This window comes from Charadrius vociferus, unplaced genomic scaffold (assembly GCF_000708025.1).
Source record: "Charadrius vociferus isolate BGI_N301 unplaced genomic scaffold, ASM70802v2 scaffold248, whole genome shotgun sequence".
NCBI classification, from domain to species: Eukaryota; Metazoa; Chordata; class Aves; order Charadriiformes; family Charadriidae; genus Charadrius; species Charadrius vociferus.
Window position 1 is genome coordinate 1,033,181 of NW_009649851.1, and position 22,545 is coordinate 1,055,725.

The window sequence follows — 22,545 nt, forward strand, 5'->3', positions numbered from 1 at the left end:
CCCCCCCCAACACAAAACCCCAAAACATCCGGTTCTTTGTTCCTAACAGATGTCATAGTAATTGTTATTAGAATATGTGTATTGTGGTGCACTGAAACTCTTCCTTTTATCTCATTGTAAATGTGGTTTCTCTCTATCTGAACCCTTCTTACTGTAGGCTATACTGTAACTCATCCTAACAAGCCAAGTAAACTAGTGAGAATGAGAAACATTTTGTGACTGTGGCTTTTGAAATCCTGAAGTTATTTGTACAGTTTTTGGTAGCGATGTTAATAGAAAATACGTAACTTTTTTGGAATAAGACAGGACTTAGATCGCAGAATACAGTCATTTTAACTGAATGAGTCTTAATTGCCATGGGGAAGCATTCCAGACTCATTACTAATTTATAAGAAGAGCAAAGGCATGTAGATTACTTGTATTTTCACAGGCTTTGAACTTTAGATGAATAGGAGGCATCATTTATTATCTCTTCCATAGCAGATTTTAGAAATGTGTAGGAAGGGAAGATACCTTCCCTGAGGTGATGGTAATCTGAATTGATGAGATAACATAAATGAGACAAGTTCAGGTTTGAGAACGAATGGAAGCAGTGTTAGGAGATCACTGTTGAGAGGCTAGCAAAACACAAAAGATAAAGGATATAACTTAATGGCAAAGGAGAAAGGCTATTCATACGTAGGGTACAGACAGAAAAAGATATTAAGGTAGGAGAAGACGACAAAGAAAGCGAAGCAGTCATTTCAAGTAAATGTCTCCTTAAAAATTTTAATGGCAAATCATAGTGGGCTTAAAGTCTGAGGAATCTATAATAAGATGCTGGTAAAAACAACCACTCCATTACTTTTTATGCATCTTCATTTGACATCTAAGCCATTCCTCTCTCCTTGTTTCTGTTTGCCAGGTTGAAAGGTGAATTTATACCACATGGTGATCTTGGATGAAGTGCAGCTAGAGGGTCTCATGAGTTGTTAAAATATTAGATATTTCTTCAAGCTCCTGAGTGGTTCAGGAATTATTTGTTTATAGATAATTGGAACAAATACTAATTTATTTCTGTATTCTTGAAGTTTCTTTGTTTACTTCCTCATTCTCTTGTAGATAGAGAACTTCTATGGGAAAGAGCGAGATTAGAGAAAAGAAATAATGAACGGTGATGGTCCGGTAAATAAAGTGAGACACCAGGTGCAGAGACTCAGTTAATATATGAGCAAGGAGAGCAGGAAAACCAAAACATCTGTGTCTCTTATTTAAGTCAATGACGGAAACTGCAACCACCATAGGTCAGCCAGGAAAAATTTGTGAAGTCTTCTGATGGAATGATGATAAACATTGCTTGTCTTATCTGCACTGATTGGTGGGTTATGAGCAGTACAATACCAACTCAATTTTCAGTGTGATCTTTAAGTATGGTTATATATAAGTGCCAATGATAAACTGTAAATACAAGTGCTAAACCTTTTTAGCTGAATAAACATGAAATATTGTCTGTAAGAAAAATATGTTCCTTACTCACTATGAATTCTTTAAGCAAAACGTAGAAATGGAAAAAGTGAATGTATTTCTAAGTGAAGTCAATCTGATGTTGCTACAAAAGCATACTTGAATTTGTGGGTTTTGGTATGCTTTACTATAAATAGTACTATACTAACATAAAGCTCTTTTCTAGTTTATTGTTATTGTATTAAGATTGCTGAGAAGATGGAGGTAAGTGGTCCTGATATTTGATGGGAGTTGATGTTGGAAACTTACTTTTATACCTGTATGTATTTAAGATTACTCGTGAATGAAAGCTCTGAGGTAACTAGAGCTCTTATGGAAAAGCTGGATACACGTCAGAATTTATTCAAAGCTGTCAGAACTGAGAGTTTGGAAGTAATTTGAGCCAAAAAAGAAAATTATCTTGGAGAGTTTAGCTCCTACATATGCTTCTTTTATGAAGGGGACTTTAAGTCTCTCAGTGTTTCTTTTTCTGGAGGCCAGTGTCACTTTCCTTTTTTTATTCCCTCTTGTCATGTCAAAGAGAATCCACATTCATCTTCTGTGTAGATCTGCATGTTGTGTGCTTCCAGTCTGTTTAGTGCATGGGAAGGAATAATTTTCAAGAAAGGGACTGGGTAAGAAAAAGAGAAAGAATATTCCCTCATTTCCTGACATGGAAATTTCTCAGATGAGGACTTTCCCAGGCTCCTATCTGCATGAATTGCCACTCACAGGACAGTGTGAAAACATACAAAATTGGTTCTTGCATGCTGCCGTGGCTTCTTGGTCTGGCTTTCAGATCCAGATTTACCCAGGTTTCTGTGTTTACCCCTCCTTTCTGAATTGGAGGTGGGTGCCAAAATAAATACCCTTTATTTGCAAATCTTCATCTCTGTGAGATGTTCAGTGATTTAAATTGTTTTAGGGCTTTAAATATCACCAACATATTAATTTCAAAAGCACCTAAATGAGGACAATGGAGATGCACTGTTGTGAGAAATTCATATTTTTGCAAGACTGTCTCAACTCAAGGGTTGGGTTTTTTTCCTTAAAAAAAAAAAAAAAGAAAATAAATCACAGGTAATTACTGGGCAACCATAGACCTCTAAGAAAGGGCAGATGAGGAAAGATGTACTGGAACACCTTGCAGATTTTTGCTAACTGATATTAAGCCGTGGTATTATTTACATTTTGTGACTGAATTGGGTAATTTGTCCAACCTGTAAATTACACTTTTGATTGTAAAATGTGATTAGTAGTTGCCCAGCTTTGTAAATTGCTTTGGGAAGTGGTAGATTTAATTGTATCATGGTTTTGTATTGAACTTATGAGTTGAGATATTTTTTCTGAAATTCTATTTTAAAAATGTGCTTTGCCCTGCTGTCCTTTTCTAGGTTGGATAACAAAAATAATGGAAAATGACTGCTTAATTTCTATCTACATTCTGTGCATAACCCAAGAGTGGACAGTTTTTTGACTTATGTTAGCTTCCCACATGCAAGAGAGGGTCTGAGATCCCTGCTTAAACGCCAAGAAATGTAACAGGGTTATATATTAGAGAAATGCAAATTGATTGGATAAAACTAAGAGAAAACAGACTATTAAAGAGGACAAATGTGACTTCAACTGTTGACAGATGTCCACTTGCTGCTTTTTATTATTTCCAGTGGAAAATATATAGTTTGCTTTCGCTTGTAAGATAGGTGCTATATATAACCATAGATCCCTAATTGTGAATGCTTGTTAGCAAGGCACATCCAAAACTCAGCCAAGCGTTGGTCACACTTGCATTTAATGTGTTCAGAGATATCTTCAAGAAAAAGGTTGAGCTCTAGGACTCCTTTGGCTCTGGGCTTATTCTCAGTATGATGTTTCGGCATAAGAATTATGGTGTGCTGGTTTAAAGAGACTTCAGGTGTCAACACACAGTGCCTTATCTTGTACTAAGTCTATATGTTAAAAAAAAAATAATTAAAAATTGCACATCTGTGGAATTCCTTAAACCATATTTAGGCTTACAGTGGAGTACCGTTTGGCTGCCTTGGTGTAACAGCTGTTATATCTCCAGGACCCAAAAAACCTTGTTTTGATGCAATCATGTAAAGCAAGTGATGCAATACATCACATCTATTAATTCTGAAGGACAATACCTGTTTGCTTCAATTAGATCCACTTAACACTAAATACATGTTTTATTCCTAAAAAGGGAAGTAAAAAGGTAATTCCAAAGAGGGAAACCATTTGTAATGTATATATTTAATCATCTTAAAATGGACTTAAAGTTACTCAGCCCTTCTCACGCTGTTGTTCAGCTGCCAGATGCAAAAGGCAAGTGAAACAATGAGGGGTTTAGTTATATAAATATGAAGCTGTAGAGTGGGAGGTTGTCTTCAGAACTGTTTCCTATAACCTATAATTGGGTCTCCAAGGAAGTGTAAATTATGCCTGCAGCTTGAGCTGTAGCTAATGCTCTCTGAGAATAATTATTCTGATGGCTGTTGGAGGAAAAAGAGTGGAGCAATAGGTGCAATGTGGACAGCGAGTATAAATGTGGTGTGTATGATAGCTCCACTGTTTGTTTCTTTATGCTAATCAATTCTTATGATAATAATAGGTTAATTATCTGCATTGATGTATTTCCGTGACAACCAGCTTGAGGGTTCTTTATGTTTAAACCTGACCAGACTGGAAGACCTTGAAACAAAACTGCGAGCTGCGGCTTTTGATGTTCAAAAGGTCTTTGTACTCAGATTCCATACGTGGTGCAGAGGTTACAACTGGCACTTTCAGAGATGACTGTTGCAAATTATCCACAGCTCTGTCACTTACAAATGAGATTGCTACAATATAGGTGGAGTAAAAACTTGAGGGCACTCAGAAATTTCAGTTCCTTCTTTGTTTGTGCTTTTACAAAGGAACACTCTGTATGAGGGTCACTACCATCATGTCTGCTTATTATTCCCTGGGTCCGATGCAGTGTGACCACTTTCATTAACAGAAATCAAAGTGCTGTGGGGTGTGAGAGACCTGACAGCGGGTAACTAGGGCTTGAACAGTATACGGCAGAACCTTCTTGTTTTCCTGAAAGCTGATTTTGGATATCCCAGGTGTGGGGTTAGAGTGTCCAGACTGGGTGACTGTGTCTGGCTACTGGGTCCACTGCCTTTGAATTTCCATTTTCGTGAACCTGCTATCTAGTTGCTATTGCTGATGGGAGTGTCAGAGTGGCAATAAACATGTGGCTTATGAAAAACGTCTGTAAACCAATTCAGCAAAGTAAACATCTGCTGCTGAAGTTTTTGGGAGCTCAGAGATGTGTGTATATAAACATAACACACACACAGAGATATGTCTGTACAGATGTTGCTTTCTAGTGCTGGTGGCTTTTGTGGTGGTGTTCAGGTGCATTATCCTACTATGGATGGTATTTAAAGGAGTAGTGGAGCCCTGGGAGGATGTAGGTGTAGGACTATTCCTCCACATCCCTCACGTGATGAAACTTAGTGGGAGTCTGTTCCATACCGTGTGGTCTTCAGTGATTGTTCAGTACTATCTGGTAACTCAAACACAGCGAGAATAGCTTATGCGTGGTTTATCCTGCATATAATTCTGAAATAAGGTTATATTCTGCATATCACAATGAAATGGGGCTTAAATCCAACATTAAGATCATTGCTCGCCTTTCTAAATTCCTAGCCATCTCTTTAACAGTGAAATGCGATGTCATAAATACTGATTTCAAATGATGAACAACAGGAGGTAATGAACTTCTAAAAAAATAGTTTATGCAAAGGTTCCTATCTCCTTCTTACCAATATAATTTCCATACAAAAATAGAGCATGTCAACAGCTCTCTTAGCTTTTTGCTACTTCTAGAGGTTTTGATAACAATAATGGACTTCATTTGGGCATCACAATTGCACAATAGTTGAATTTGGCTCCTGTTCTCTTAATACGTAAACTGTTGTTTGAATCCTGTAATTCCATGTTGAATTGCTATTTAGATCCAGAAATTGCATCATTCTCATATGTACAAACAGTGAGTCTCTAGGGCTTCTGACTACTCTTCCCTTCACCCACAGTGCTGTAATAATGATATATTTAAATGAGCTGTCTGCAAAGTACAGGTTCTTAAAACAAATTAACAATGTTCTTTAGAGTCAGTGGTAAGGTAGGACGGCAGGCAAAATATTTAGGGAATGGTCTGCAAAATGTACCCTGGGAGTGAATGGTGTTATAAGACCTGCTGCTACCTGGATCTGGAAAACCTCGTCTCTTTCCATCTGCACACTTACTCCAGGTTACTCTGAGGGCTGAGAGAAGACCCAGGCAAGAAGGCAAGTAGGATGCTGCTATTCATTCTCACTATGGGATTGTTATTCCACCACTTCAGCAAAAATACAACCAAGGCAAGTTAACAGAGGCCTGAATGAATCTGAGAGGCAAGGGCAAGAAAGAAGGCAAGAGGGAAAAAAAATGTGCACTTTGTCGTGCCCCAGTACATCTTTCTGCCCTGCTGATTTTTCAGCATTTCTGGCTGGAGAAGGGGGAGCATCCCCAGATAGTCTGTGAAAGGCACGGCAACTTCAACCTGCAGTATGGCAAAGCCTGATTCTGGGGAGCGCGCTGTGTGTGCGGTTCTGCTTAATAACCACCTGCTCCCTGACACAAGTGACTTTGTGTAGCGCTCTCAGTGACTCTTTATCCAGAGGACAGGTAAGGGGTTTCTAGGAAGTTGTACTTTACTGGTGATTTGCACTCTGAGCACGAGCACAGCATTGTAGCTGCTGCTTGTGGCTATTTTTAAATAGGTATGTAAGGTTTGCTTAATTTCAGGGTAATTGCTTCACAAAGCATTCTATAGTGTATTTATTATGCCAAGCTATCGTTAGATTCTTCTGGGAATTTATATTGAAAAAGGTTGGGCATTTCTAGGGAGCACAGGTTTTTACTAAATGGAAGAGGAATCAAATAAGAAGCCCAATTAGCTGAGTAAGTATGATCTCCAAAGCTATCACATTCAGGGAATCCCTCTTTTAGCAAGATGCAAATCCATCTCCTGTGCTTTTAATAAAGTCTTAAATCTAGAATTCAGCATTAGGACAGGAGAGAAGACACTTACTGATTAGTCCTCCTACAAGTAGGAGACTACTTCCAATATAGTATTACCATGCTGTCCCCATTATTTTTCCTGTTAACTGTTATGCTCTTTGTTCTGATTTTTTTTTTTTTTTTTTAAGGTGAGGGCTATACATGTCTTATGTTCATCTCAAGGGAGTTTTACATTTGAAATCATTATAATTCACAGCTACCTGGATATTTAAGACATACTTTGACGTTTACATAATCAAAGTTCTACTTGATGCTCTGTGGTAGTGAGTCTAATACCAAGTTCTGACCTGTGTGTTTGCAGCTTATTCCATGTGTATCTTGAACAACACGGATTTCAGTAGCATAACTTCGTTCTAAAATCTGGGAAAAAAATTGCCCAATGACATCCAGGGCATCACTTTTAGATATCCCCTAATATTAAACAGCAGTAATGTCATCTACCTCCAAAATCACGACTGTTCCATTTTTCTTAATACCACTGCATTTCTCAATGTATATATGGGCTTCTGTGCAGAACTGAAATCCATGCATGGTAAGTTTTCTTAGAGTATAAATTATTGACGTTTTCTTTAAATACATTTAAAAACATTAAAAAGATGGTATTTGCAATTGTCAAATTAGTGCATTCTTTATGCAATGTATTTTATACTTCGCTGGTTTGTAACAAATTAGCAGAATTTAAAGTTCACGTGAATGTGCCTGAGGCCCTGAGCATTCCATTAAATATCATTCAATTGGTATAATTTGATTTAACATTCTGCACTAACTGAATAGTGTTGGAATGTAATCAAATAATAACTTCAATATTAACTTTTTTTACCTTGTGAGGTATGTAGACAGATGTCCTTGCTATGGCAAAGTCCTGAGCACTGCTTTTGTTTCCCAGTAAGCATCTTTTCCCAGAAATGTTTTGTGTAAGACTGTGCTCACCCACGTGGCATGTAGATGAAGGAATAACTGAGAGTCGTACATTTCTTACTTCAGAAAGTAACCTGTTGATAATTTCCCCTTTGGTCAATTTGTGGCATATTATGTAGTCTCACTATGGAGGTTTTCTCTCTGTATTAGCCAGATCAAGAACTGACACCGCTTGGGCAATGCTGTTATGGGAGTAAGAAACTGGTTCAAAGTCTCAAAGGGCTAGAGGCGATTCCCTGTAAAGTCAGTAGATGGTTTCCTGTCAACTGCACCGAAAATTAGAGCATGTCCTGATAGACTTATTTGAGAAGCTGCTTGCAAAGTGGGTATTTTGCTTCCTAGCTTATCAATCAAAATGCGTCTGTCTTTTTATTTCTGCTGCTGCTATAACTGTGTTGCTTTGTTAGGTGTTCACAGGGAAACTTGAAAAATGTTTTGCCTTCTAGGAATTAGCAGTACAATTCACTGGTGCTTGTAGTATGCACCATTTACAAGGAGTAGGAGGGCACTGTCTGTATAACACATCTTGTCTTAGGAACTGCAGTGCTCCAACTGTTTTTACATTTTTTCTAGACAAATGAACTGTTAACGGATATCTAAAAGACACAGCCATAATTTGGGAAAGCATGGAGAAGTTTCAGTGTGACTAATATAAAAGCATTCCATTGTCCTAGGGTGTGACATATGAAGGTGATTAGCTACAAATATTCATGGAATCATAGAATGGTTTGGGTTGGAAGGGCTCTTTAACGGTCATCTAGTCCACCCCCCCTGCAATGAGCAGGGACATCTTCAACTAGATCAGGTTGCTCAGAGCTCTGTGCAACCTGGCCTTGAATGTTTCCAGGGATGGGGCATCTACCACCTCTCTGGGCAACCTGTTCCAGTGTCTCACCACCCTCATTGTAAAAAATTTCTCCCTTATGTCTATTCTAAAACTACCCTCTTTAAAAGTATTACCCCTTGTCCTTTCGCAAAAGGCCCTGCTAAAAAGTTTGTCCCCATCTTTCTTATAAGCCCCCTTTAAGTACTGAAAGACCACAGTAAACTCTTCCTGAAGCCTTCTTTTCTCCACACTGAATAGCCCCAAATATTGTATGTAAATAAGATACCTTTTCAGCTGCACTCCTTATATTAAGGATGCAAAGTACAGGAAGACTTTAAAAGACTTCTACAGCTTTCTGCCATCATTTTAGCCTCTTTGTAACTCCTGTCATCAGAACACACTTAAACGAGACTCAGGTTACATGCCCAGAAGATGAGCAAAGCATTGGCAATTGCTTGTGTTTCTCCTGGGCTGACTTGTAGCTGAGTAGCACAGGCATCTGTGGATACTGCCTGTTCCTTCTCATGTCTACATGAACATTCCGTGTTGTATGAAATGCACAGTTAAATAAGTGTGAGGTAGACCATAGCCTGTCACTTGGGCCCCCAAATCACAGTTCTGTTGTAAATGCAACCTTGGAAAATAGTAAGTAATAGACTTTTGCTTTTATAACAAGATTTGGGCTAAAAAAGACCTAACCCTCATGGAAGTGGTTCTTAGTAAGATGTTCTCTTCAAAGGAGATGTAACAGAACTCAAGGTTTCTTCAAAACACTTATGAATGAATGTGAACACATTCATACATCTGACTGCATAGTGCTTTTGTCAGAAGTGGTAACGTAGGAAGGGTTTGGGGTTTGTGTGTCTCTGTCAATGTAAAGTCCTGCTGTTAAAATAACCGTAGCCGAGTTCTGAAAATGAGAGACGTTCAGGGTTAGAATTGTGCATCTGGCCAGAGACTGCAGGAGTCCTGTCCCCTAAGCACCTGGAAAATATGGGAGTCTCTGATAACTGTCTAATGCAAACAGTAATAGGCATCTTAAGATTTAGTTAATCTACAGGCTGCTCTCCTTATTAAAAAATAAATTTAGTTACGGAAAAGAGCACATTGAACATCATCAGTTCAGTAGAAAGTTGTCATTGATCTTGCTTTTAAAATCTTGCTTTAAGTGAGTTTGCATCATTTAGTCATGGAAAATACTGCTATTTACTGCTGTTAGTTATCATATACTGCTGTTAGTTATCATAAACAGATCACTTGGCAAGGTGAGCATAGCACTGAAATTCTGTTCTCATCAGAATGGAAAAACTTAGATAAAAAAAGACTTGATAAGATAGATAAGGTAAAAATAGACTGACACACCACCACCATCTCTAAAGGACTGGATTCACATCTACAGTATTTGACAGAAGTGTGGTCAGAAACATGCACACTCCTTTTTTGAAAAAAAAAAAAAACAACCCACCCTAAACAAACAAACAAAAAAACCCAACCCAAACCACAAGAATCACAAACAAAAGCACTAGACTAAAAAAAAATGTAAGTCCTAGCCCAAGAAGTCTAGGAATGGAACAGCAGAGGTGCAAAAATGCAGGTATACAGGTATGGACACCTTCTTGAGCTGTTAGTTCTCAGCCCAGACAAACACTAAGATTCATCCCAGTTGTGCTTAGTAGCTAATGAAGGTGGAGGCAGGTTTTGCTGCTCGTGCTGCTCGCTTTGCTTTGCTTTAGATGCGATCACATTTTGCCACTTGTGGATTTGTTGTAACACATGGTTTGCAATTCTGACTTTTATTTATGAAACTTTATTTTATCTTTTACCTTTATTCTGACTTGTTGCTTCTGCTAGAAGCATGTTACTCCTCTTTCACTTCACTTGATAGCACACTGCACTGTAAAAGTAGTATTAGGTAATATGTGTTTTATGCTTCGATATACCTCCGGTAATGTAAAGCTAGTCTTGAAGAACCATAGCAAGTATCAGAAAGCAGAAGTAGATCTGTAACAAGGGAACACAGTTTAAAGTGCAGCTCAGTTTTTATCTATGCTGTAAGCCCTAATGAATTAATGGGAATTTGGACATGCAGATATCATTGATAAACACTGAAATAAGTCAACTGGACTATAGTGTGTTTCTAAGAATTGTGTTGATTTGTTTTTCTTTCCTATGTGTTGACCTAGATCTAGCCACAAGTAACTTATGGCTTGAAGAATGCCTTAGTTTCCTGGAACTAAGTGTGTCCGTGCGATGTTAAAAAGCCAGCAATACTGAAGTGTGGTTTATATAATTTCCTGGTTCGCATGGCTGGTTGGTGTGCATTGTTTCATTTGTGATGGTTTTGGTTTTTTTTAAAAATTCAGGTATCCTTTCCTGCCCTGTGTGCAAACAGACCTGCTTTGCAAGGGATGTAGTTGAAAATTTCTTTCTCAAGGACTTTCTCACTGGTAATTCAGCTATGGCAAAGGTAAGTGAAAACCACTAAGTTGGGTGCCTTGTGAGTTGTTGAAACACTACCAGATGAACACTGTTTGAAAAGAGAGCAAACTTTGTATTGAACAACAGAGTGTCTTACAGTTTGTTTATGCAGCACTGTAATTGCTTCACACCTAAAACGGACATCCTGCTTTCATAGTACTTTTTCAACTTTATTTGAAGAATGAGTTTGACTCTATATACTTAAAATAGAGTCTTAAAAAATACTGATACTAGTGGTGTAAGACTGGACCTGTGACAATCAAGGTACTAGGAAGATACTGACTCTCTTGGATTCCTCATTCTCCCCTTCTGCTGTCCACACCAAGTAAACAGAAGCAGACTATTGGCTGAATGGTTACACCAAGATAACTCATTAGATCTTGTGGGCAATTATCATTTCCTGATTGTCTGTTTTAATGATAAAAAAAGATCACATCATATTTCAGTTTCCCATTGAAGAATGGATGGAAAGGGTAATTGGAAGGCATAGGATTACTACCTTGGCCTTTATTGACACTGTACATAGATGGATTTAACTTCTGTTAAATACCAGGTTAACAGGCAGGACTATTCTCACAGTTTTTCTAGTTGTTACTACTTTGAGTTGTGAGGAGGGACAGAGAAAGGTGGGTGTTTCTGCCCAGTCTGTTACAAAACAATATTCTATTATTTGCATGAAAAAGATTGATTTCAGAATGTGGTAGTATTATCTGTAGCTAGGACTTAAAACAGGTGAAAACTTGTCAAAACTGTTCTGTAACCTGCTGACTGCTTTATCCAAAGTGTGATCCAAAGCAAGGGAAAAGTAACAAAGAAGCAGGAATACTGGACTTCACCTCCTGAAACAGCTCCTGGACCTCAGTCTATCTCTTATGCATTTTTGATTCCCAAGTAAAATGGATAGCCACATTGGATATTCAGTTTCAGGGCATTTGGGTAGAGTGGAACATGCAGGACAGAAGATAAATCTTTCCACTCCTCTTAACTCCTATAGGGGCAGCAACAATTTGTAAGTCAGTTCTGTCCAATGCAGAAGGCTTGAGACTGCTTTAAATTGTGCAAGTGACTTGCCCAATGACATCATTGCAAAAAAGTATAGAGGGGATGTACTTCTTCCCTGTCAGTCATTTCTGTGTTTAATTTTCTCCATTGTTAAAAAGAAAACATGTAACCTAATCCATGTACTGTTCTGGGGAAATTAAAAAAAAAAAACAAACAAGCAAAGTGTCTTGACATCGTCAGGTGTAAGGTACTTGAAGAGTGCAACAGGAAGAGGTCTATTCACATGCACTCTTCAAAGAGAAGAAGAAAATTCATAAGATACTGCTGAATGTTTAGAATGCATTTATTATACTGGGATTTCTTAATTACCATGACTCACATCATTTACCTTTCAATGAGAATTTGTGTAGAAAGGAAATCAAATGAGAATGTTTAATGTCTTCAAAAGCACTAGATTATTTTTTCAAACCTTCTCTAAAAGAAGGTTGTTCTTTTCTGTAATCCCTTAGGAGTCCTAAGAGAGTTCAGTAAAGCAGATTCCTCACTGGAGCATAGGAGTACCCTAGAGGGACTCATGACTCTTCCTCATAATTTTTGGCTTACTCCCTTTTTATTAACACTCAAGTCATGTATCAGTGAAGCCTGCTTACTGTCTTTTATCCATCATCCTCCATCCTCCCCAAACTAAAGCCATAGTTTCATCATTAGTGATATCAAAAGGAGAAGCACCAGCTCATCCAACTGAGACACAGCTGAACTGCCATCATTTTCTTAATTTACCTATTATGTTCAAATAGGAATCTGTCAAGGCTTGTAACAAAGTGTTTGGAAGCAAGATGTTTCTCAGTGTGTGAGACAGTGAAGCATAAATGATAGAATGTGCTATATACTAGTAGCATTAGTTTCAAAAATATGCAATTCAGAATCTCTTGCCCAAAAGCCCATTTCCACATTATAAATAATGTAACTCCGGGAACACTCTGTGCTCTGCAACTTAAAAGTAATGTTAACACAGTACAGTGTCAACATAAATTCTAGTCAGACTGACAGCTGAACAGTTACAGGTAAACCTGTCATTAAGCAGTTTTGATTATTGCAGAGAAGGCAGAACATCCCTGCACTTTTGACCTCTTCCCTAAGGTGGCCCTTCATGGGTACATTTTAAATTAGATACTACTTTTTATGTAACAAGCTTTGCTTACCAGAATAAATACCCTGCATTTTAGTTATACAAGTTATATAAGGCTTTTTGGTTTAAATTATTACATGTATCTTTTGGAAAACATTGTTGATAAGCAAATGGCTAAAATAGCAGAATGGCTTATACAAATACTTCCCTCCCTAGACAAACACATTTAAAACTTTGCTTTGTTGTCTTATTGTCAAGAATTGCCCAGTCTCTTTGAAAACGATGGGGAATACTTAGAAACTCTTGAACAATGAGTTGGTAAGAGACCTGTTGTGAAATTCTGGCCCCACTGAGGGGAATGGTAAAATTTAAATTAATTTCAGCAGAACAAAAATTTTTCTTCTTGTGCTGAAGTGAATCAGAACTCGACTCACTTGTGTCTCAGAATTTAGGTGGATATAGATGTTTTACTTAATGTTAAAGCAATGAATTAAAACTAAGATGACCAGCACAGAACTGTGATTATTCTTCCTTCAGGCTTTCTAAACCCTGAGACACTGCAAAGAGAAACTCTTCTATTAAATTCACCAGGGCTTACATCAGGGTTTATGTGCTGAGTGCGTGCTGCTATATCCTTCTCTTCATGCTTCCCATCAGAATAGTTGGGATGCAGTCATAACAGAACTGAATTGAAGATAAGATGATGACCAACAGAAAGGACACCATAGGAAGTAAATTTGCTGTCTGTTAGTTGCTTGAGTAGCCCCAAGTAGTAGCAATATTCAGGAACTATGCATAAGTATGGTAGATATATTGTAACCTTGTGGGAAATGTTTGAGTTTGATAAACTGGTAGCAAAGCTTTTATGCTTTGATGATGGTAAAATTACATCGCTATGTTCATTCTGCCCATTGTACCTATTTGTGGCTGTGATAAGTAAAAAACATTAATATTAGGGGGTTTCAAACAAGGTATTTTATGCCTAGTGCAAATTCTTTTTAAAAGAAGTATCATTATAGCTATCTTGAAAAAACTCTTGAGTTCATTATGGATACCAAAGATCAGATTACCCACTTCGTTTATGTGCTGCTTTATTCATTTCCCCTTCAGTGACACTTGCAGGCAGCATGGCCTGTGTAACAAAGGGCATTTCTTAAATTGTTGAATCAATAGAGATGATAGTTAATGAAGGTTTCCAGTTCTTCTCATGTTCCTATGTCTTATGTTTCCAGTTCACCGCATCTGTTATCAAGTATACAATTTGAGCTCATTTCTGGTTAGCTCTTTAGAGAATAGGAACTAAGATTTTCATTAATAGTATATGGGTGTCCCCATATTGTTTCCTAAATTGCCTTAGCATTGGCATGTTTTATGCGTTTTTCTGACAGTTACACTGTATCAGAGTGGTTCATACAATGCTAAAGCAAATAGACTAAACTCTAATTTTAAATAAAGCAATGTAGATTTGGAGTAGCTTTGCTGAAGTAGCTCTGATTTATGTTCGTATGCCTGAAAGCAGAAGTGGATTCTAGCCTATAGATTTTTTTCATTTGTTAATAAATAATTAGTAACAGACAGAAATTAATGAATGACACTGAAATGATATGGTAAAATGCTTTTGCGTAATGTTGTGATTAGAAAGGAAATGGTAGTTAGATTAAAAAACTTTTTGATGGGCTATATTTGACTCTCTAACATTTCACATATTTACTTGGCAACCTAGACTATCTTTTCTGAGGTAGAAAATAAGTCTATCTATCTAAATATATATACATATCTATCTAAAAAAAAGTGAGTTGTACATTCATTTGATGTGTTAAAGCCATCAGTAAGTAGTACAACACTAACAGAAAGGGATTACAAAGCACACCATTCATTTTCAAAAGTAACTTTCAACCTAACCCTCCTTAACTGAAATCAGAAGTCTTACTTCATAGTTTCATGGCTTTTTCTGTTCACAAGAAATAAGTCATTATGATTATTTCTTCTGACTTCACGTGTAACATGGACCCTAGAATTTTGCTGAATAATTCTTGCATCGTGTTCTAATTATTCTTGCCTTTACTAGAGCACAGAAAGACAACCAATTTGATTTAAGAACTTAAAATCTTAATTTTATTCTGTTCCCTTTTACAACAATAACCACACTCTTTAAATCACTTGAATTGCATTAATCTGAGGAGAAGAAATGTTAATCTTACCAATCTGAATCATAGTCTATTAAAGATAACAATTTGTATGGCTAATTTTTTATCCTTGTATGTAATTGCACTTTTTGTCCTTAGAGCTGCTCTACGTGTAAAGAAAAGAGACCTGCTCACAGTCTCTGTACAAGCTGCAATAAGTGGTTGTGCAGCTCTTGTACAGAGGAACACAGACATGGCAAGGAAACTGGAGACCGCTTACTGTCTGTATCCTTGAAGGGCTGCACAGGTACTAAAGACGCACTTTGAAATTTTGTTTCTTCTCATATGAGTTTTTCAGTTGAAAAAGGAGCAGTTGCAGGCTGTGTGCCACAGATGCCATGCTCTCTGTGTGTGACTCAAAAGGTTATCTGTGTGTCAATGAGAGATTATGTGATTTTTCTATAACTTCAGGGCCATTGTCACAATCAGCATTCCACAGTATTTGAAAAATTTTGCATATTTGTGTTTCACAGGGACTACCTTTTCCACATACCTTTTCAGTCTGCAGAGTGATGGGCTAGGGTTTGGTAGGCTACAACAGCAACAGGCCTTGCCCTTTCAGTATTTCTGTTCTCTTCTGGGTGATTTCCTTCAGGAAACTACCATAAAGCAGTTCCTGTGCTTATGGACAAGGTGTGGCAGCGCAAGTCACAGACAGCAAAAGGCTGTGATCACTATAGGATGTCCCAGTTCTAAGCCTGGAGTGACAAATGCGGTTCCTGAGTGTTACCACTATATTGCCATCAGCAAGCACAAATGAAGCTATTATTATTATTATTATTATTAATAATAATAATAACGTACATGTTATTATTTCAGACATAGGTATCCCCTCAGGGTATTTCAAAGAAAGCAAATACTAGGATATACTAGAACTTTTTTTTTTTCCTTCTGAAAAAGCATCCTCTGCTTTCAGATTCAGTAGCCACCTTCAGGCTATGTATGGTGCTTATGAACAGCAGCTGCCTTCTTTGTAGGCCCTTATAACCATTAAGAGACTCTCTATCCCATTGATCTTGCACCTTTAAACTGTTCTGTCTTTTGACATTTGCTTTACAAGGGCCAGACTTTCTTTTGTCATCTCAAAACTGTAAGATTCCCTGGGTCTGAAATGAAGTAGAAAAAAAAAAACACACCACCAAACGTATTGAACCGTGTCTATTCCTATTCATTTTAATGAAGTTTCTTCCTTGACTGGCAGAACTGAAAGAGCCTGACTTCCCTGGCAAATCTTTCTGCTTCTTCCTTCATGATACCTGTGCTCTGTGTAACACATCTGATCACTCCCTGCCACTTCAGCTCTCTGTCACAGTTCCCCATCCACTTTACCCTGCACATCCTCTTGCTTCCTTCCTAGGCCATTGACTGCCCACTGGGTGAGACCTAGCTCACGCAGCTCAATGGCTGAGCTGGCTGCCATGCTGCAGATCAGTGTGCCAAATTCATGTGATTTTTGAGAACTACCATTCATTCAATTTTGTACTTAGAAGTTAAGTGTGTGGGAAGGAGCAGGACTAGGCTGGGACAGAAAAAAGCCATATTGTATAAGAAGAAAACAGTTTTAAAGTAGTCTGATTTCTTTTTCCTACTGACATATCCTTTATGAGTCTGAAGGAAAGGCCCACAAAATGAATGCTGCTGGTAGGCAATTCCCAGTGAGGGCTTCTTGGTATTGGAAATGGCTCTATTCTTCATTGAAAACAGTTTTATTTTAGTCACCTCCATAGCATTCTGTAACATCTGGTTGTGTGTGTGTGCTAGTTAGATTTCATTTTTTGAACATGCTTACTGAGAACGGGAATGGGAATTTATAAGAGTGGTCTGTGTCACAGTTGTTCAGCTAAAAACTGTTACTGAACTCCTACATTGAAAAACAGACCTTATTTGTTAAACATAAAACCAGATAAACAGCATTGGACATCACTTTGATATTCCCCCACCACCACCACCTTCCCCGACAAATTTCCCACTAACATTTATCTATTGCATGGTTGCTCCAGTGTATTCTAGTTAGCTGAACCACTTTGAGAGGTAATATCAAAAATTCCAGTTCTCTTGTGAGGGCCAGACTTGCTACTGGTTGTGAATATGAACAGATGCTGAGATGTGGTTCACAAATGGGTTAAACTCCACTACTTGCAATTTTTCAGACACTGATTTTTCCTGACAGTTTAAAAAAAAAAAAAAATAAAAGCCAACCCTTCAAAAAACCCTCAAAACTTTCTGGATCTGTGATCACAAGATGTGAAAATGTTGAAATCTGCTTCTGGAATGAATTTGCTGACTGCTGAGAGCTAGGTGCTGGGAACATAGGCCAAAACTTTATGACAGATTAAGCATCAGTCTTGGAGGAATAATCTCCGAAGAACAAACCTTTCACTGGAGGGCTCTGAATTAGCACTAGGAATAAATGAACTTTGTTAAATTCAAAGATCTGCAGAGCTCTCGAACTGCTTAAAACTAGAATTTCTCCCTCCCTTAGTCTCAACTTTCTTAAAAGGACATTCAGTATTAGTACAGACTCTTTCCTTGTCAGGTGGAAATCTGTACTTTGCAATTGAGTAGAAACAATCCTTTTGCCAAAACTATGTTAGAAGTAAATGATCTGGCACTGACATACCAAGTATTTATATGCTAGTGCACAAATGGAATAATTTTCTCTTTGCTATACTATCCTTTTCTTTCAGTCTTTCAAGGCTGATGCTGCTTGGTGGCAGTTCTCACTGATATGTCAATTGAATCAGGGAATTACTAGTGGCAGAGGCTGTGGTCTGTGTTGTAATTAGGTAACACTGATCTTTATCCTTAGTTTGCGTTTGAAATTGGCTCATCTCTTAAATCTGTCACAATACTAAAAAACCCACTGATTTCTCTGGTATGATTGCAATCACCCAAAGGCTAAAGAGCCCTTCAGAGACAGAAAAATGGAGAAATCATTATATAAGATTGTGACCAGGCTTCATTATACTTGGACCTTAATGACCATGTCTCATTGTAAGTTGGAGTTTAATATGGATAATTTGATCCTGAGTTTTCAGAAAAACAGCTTGCATGCTCTGCAGGTGCTGAACACTTAGAAGGGCTTTTCCAACTCATGAAAATTGAGATAGTTATTATGGGCTTTTTATTTTTCTTTTAAGATATAGTATCTGACCCCACAGGGGAGGAAAAGATGATCTTCAACATCTACCTTGGTTATATATTGGTTATGCAACCTGCTTGATTACATATTATTTGTATTGTCAGCTGCAGGTTTTAATGTAAAAGTACATATGTGCAGTACAATCAGAAAAAATTGCTGTCGAGGTGAGTTCAGTTTGTGCCTTAATAGGAAAAAATATTGTAGTGGGCTAAGAAGACCTCTGATCCAATTTCCTCTTTTAGAATGCTATCTGTTAGCATTTGATTCAATAATAATATAAAACAATAAACTTTCCTGAAGAATAAAGCATGATACTGTAGTAAATAATTCATAACAATGTAAACTATGTAATGCTGTTACATAAAAATCTTGCCCTAATTTATCGCAAATTATCTTCTTGCACATTATGTTAAGAAGGCAGAGGGGAAAACCAATTGCACTGAAGGAAATAAAACAACCATCCTGGAAATATTTAGAGTAGACAGCAATCTAAAAAGTAGGAAATTTGGCATAATTTTTTTAGAGCATGGCATGGATTTTCTCCATATTTTCATTCTCTTTGTCAGCCATCAGATTTTCTTAGACTTTCCAGTCTATACTGTACGTTTTCAATTTAAAAACAAAGTGACAGAATTAGTATAGCTTTCTGTACACTGTGTGTCTGTGTTATTCCAATAGTATCACTTCAGAGGCTTGATTCTATAAAGGGCTCCATTTTGTTACAGGATGAGGGTATAGTCCCTGCCAGATGTTGTTCTTATTAACTGTTTAGATATGTAAGAATCATAGAATTGTCTAGGTTGGAAGGGACCTTTAAGATCAAGTCCAATCATTAACCTAGCACTGCCAACTCCACTACTAAACCATGTCCCTAAGCACTGAGTCTATCCATCTTTTAAATACCTCCAGGGATGGTGATTCAACTGCTTCCCTGGGCAGCCTTGTTCCAGTGCTTGATAACCCTTTCTGTGAAGGAATTTTTCTTAATATCCATCCTAAACATCCCCTGGCTCAACTTGAAGCCATTTCCTCTTCTCCTATCACTTGTTATGTGGGAGAAGAGACTGACGCCCACCTCACTACAATGTGCTTTCAGGTAGCTGTAGAGCACGATAAGGCTCTCTTGGCTGCTCCTCATAAGACTTGTGCTCCAGACCCCTCACCAGCTTTGTTGCCCTTCCCTGGACTCACTCCAGCACCTCAATGTCATCCTTGTAGTAAGGGGCCCAAAACTGAACACAGTATTCAACGTGTGGCCTCAGCAGTGCTGAGTACAGGGGGATGATCACTTCCCTAGTCCTGCCCCACACACTATTCCTGATACAATCCAGGATGTTGTTGGCCTCCTTGGCCACATGGGCTCACTGCTGGCTTATATTCAGCTGGCTGTCAGCTAATACCCCCAGGTCCTTTTCTGCCAGGCAGCTTTACAGGCACTCTTCTCCCAGCCTGTAGCCCTGCATGGGATTGTTGTGACCCACGTGCAGGACCCAGCATTTGGCCATGTTGAACCTCATACCATTGGCCTTGGCCCATCGATCCAGCCTGTCCAGATCCCTCTGTAGAGCCTTCCTACCCTTAAGCAGATCAACACTCCTGCCCAACTTAGTGTCGTCTGCAAACTTACTGAGGGTGCACTCAATCCCCTCATCCAGGTTATTGCTAAAGATATTAAGCAGAACTGGCCCCATTGCTGAGCTCTGGGGAACACCACTTGTGGCTGGCTGCTGACTGCATTTAGCTCCATTCACCACCACTCTTTGGGCCCAGCCATCCAGCCAGTTTTTTACCCAACAAAGCATACGCCTGTCCAAGCCATGAACAGCCAATTTCTCCCAGACAATGCTGTGGGAAATGATGACAAAGGCTTTACTAAAGTCTAGGTAGACAACATCTACAGCCTTTCTCTCATCCACTAAGTGAGTCACTTTATCATAGAAGGAGATCAGGTTTGTTAAGTGGGACCTGCCTTTCATGAACACATACTGACTGTGCCTGATCACCTGGTTGTCCTGTATGTGCCATGTAATGGCACTCAAGATGATGTGTTCCATAACCTTGCTCGACACTGAGGTCAGACTGACAGGCCTGTAGTTCTCTGGATCCTCCTTCCGGCCCTTCTTGTGGATGGGTGTCACATTTGCTAATGTCCAGTCAACTGGGACCTCCCCAGTTAGCCAGGACTGCTGATAAATGATGGAGATTTGTTTGGTATGGGAAAGTTGAAACATTTTTTTCATTTTATATGAGCAAATAACGATATATACAGAATTAATGTTTTTATTTAATTTAAAGTCTGTATCAATAAGTGTTATGTAATGATGATTGTTTTGTTTAATTTCTCATGTGTTGGTAAAGAGTAATGGGATAGTGCCTTGTAGGAATACTTTGACTATGCAATCACGTGCTTTTTGAAAAACTATTCCCCATGTGACTTTTTAAGAAGAAAGGATTTCCTTGCTTCTACTGTGACTTCAGGTTTATTTAATGTATTTTCTCTTCTACATTTTACAATACAATTTTGTTGACTGGTTTGCCAGACCAGGGCATTCAAAGTCATGAGGCAGGTGCCCAAAATAATGAAAAATATTTAAAACTCACGAGAGTTTAGAGGACAATATGAATTTAGTTTGATGACTTGTTTCTGAACCCCTTTGATATGCTCTAGTTTGTGGGATGTATAAAGCCAGGAAAAAAATGTTAACAAACCCTGCTTCACGTTATCAGGTGGTTCCAGGGTCTGGGTCTTTTAAAAATAACATCAAGACTTTCAATAAAATTGTGAGACTTTGGCAACTCTTTTACTGAACTATGATAGTAATCCTTGTCAATGACACTATTGCTTTATAATCCTCAGCAACTGAAGATGAAGCAAGCGAGTTTTCTTTATTTTGTCCCGTGCACACTCAAGAGCCACTCAAGCTGTTTTGTGAGATCTGCGATACCCTTACATGCCGCAGCTGCCTTCTGACAGAGCATAAGGAACACAGGTACCACACATTTATTGCTTAATCATAATCCTGTCTAAAACTGTGGCTTATTTAGATTTAAGAGTGTTCATCTGCATTGCCTGTCAGCTGAAGTTGCAGGCCAGTCCAAATTTAAAAGCCACAACAAACTCATTTCAGTTGTCTTGTGCCCAAGCAGTGTAACGTGTGGGTTACTGCCCTCACAGGATCACTCACTGCTCTCAGCAGTGCGTACCTTCTCAATTGTATTGTCTGTCCAGATACTACGCATGCACGTAGTTCTTCATGATTGTGCTCAAAGGCACAAGTTGAACTCAATACTTAGCATGGTTCAAACACTTCTGTTTGTCTTTGTCAAAGACATGATGGCTGTACACGACCAGAGTTACCAAAGCTTAAGCATGCTGCTTGCCTGTGGAAGAGTGTGAGCCATGTAAGGAATTGTCTATACACAGCGACACTTTGTGAGATGAGCCTGCCTATATTAGGGGTGATAAAATTTAGCTGTGACAGAGAACATTTGTCGTGGGAAAGCAACAGGGGACCATGTCCAGACAGGTATTAAGTTGATTACTTACCAACAGAAAACAAACATGGTGTGAGAATTTCCCCTTCTTTCACAGGTTCAGACATCTTGATGAAGCTTTGCAAAATCAGAGGGTTATCCTGGAAAATGTCATAACTAAAGTGGAAGAGAAAAAAAATGGGATTCAGGTTTCAGCTAAACAGGTTGAAGACAGGTAATTGCATTTTATTTATTCTTTTTCATGAAAGTGGGTGAGCAGTAAAAATATTATTTTCACTAAAAGTAGGTTAACAGGAGTAAATGCAGATGCTACGTTTTTTTTTCTTGGAGGGTGGGAAATAATAAGATTAAAAATATCACATTCGTGTTTAAGTGGTACTTATAAGTCATGGCATTGTAATACATGATTCCTTAGTCCTTATAAGGCATGTCACAGCTGACTTCAGAGTTAAGATTTCTTTGTATAATCTGTTTCCAAACTACAATTTGAAAAGATTAGAAATGAAGACTATTTTAAAAATACCGTGTTTCATAGAATCACAGAATCGTAGAATATCAGGTTGGAAGGGACCTCAAGGATCATCTGGGCCAACCTTTCCTGGCAAAAGCACAGTCTAGACAAGATGGCCCAGCACCCTGCTCAGCTGAATCTTAAAAGTGTCCAATGATATAGAATCCACCACTTCCCTGGGGAGATTATTCCAATGGCTGATTGTTCTCATTGTGAAAAGTTTTCCTCTTGCATCCAATTGGATTCTCCCCAGGAGTAACTTGT

General features: G+C 38.3%; 1 protein-coding gene across 1 annotated transcript in view; it reads left to right on the top strand.

Moving 5' to 3' along the window:
- TRIM66 (tripartite motif containing 66) overlaps positions 1-22,545 on the top strand; it is a 53,113-nt gene that overhangs the window by 746 nt on the left and 29,822 nt on the right. Inside the window, exons 2-5 of the mRNA XM_009890955.1 lie at positions 10,702-10,805; positions 15,233-15,380; positions 21,133-21,265; positions 21,868-21,984. Of these exons, the coding sequence (XP_009889257.1) occupies positions 10,702-10,805; positions 15,233-15,380; positions 21,133-21,265; positions 21,868-21,984 (502 nt within the window). The remainder of the gene's footprint in view (positions 1-10,701; positions 10,806-15,232; positions 15,381-21,132; positions 21,266-21,867; positions 21,985-22,545) is intronic.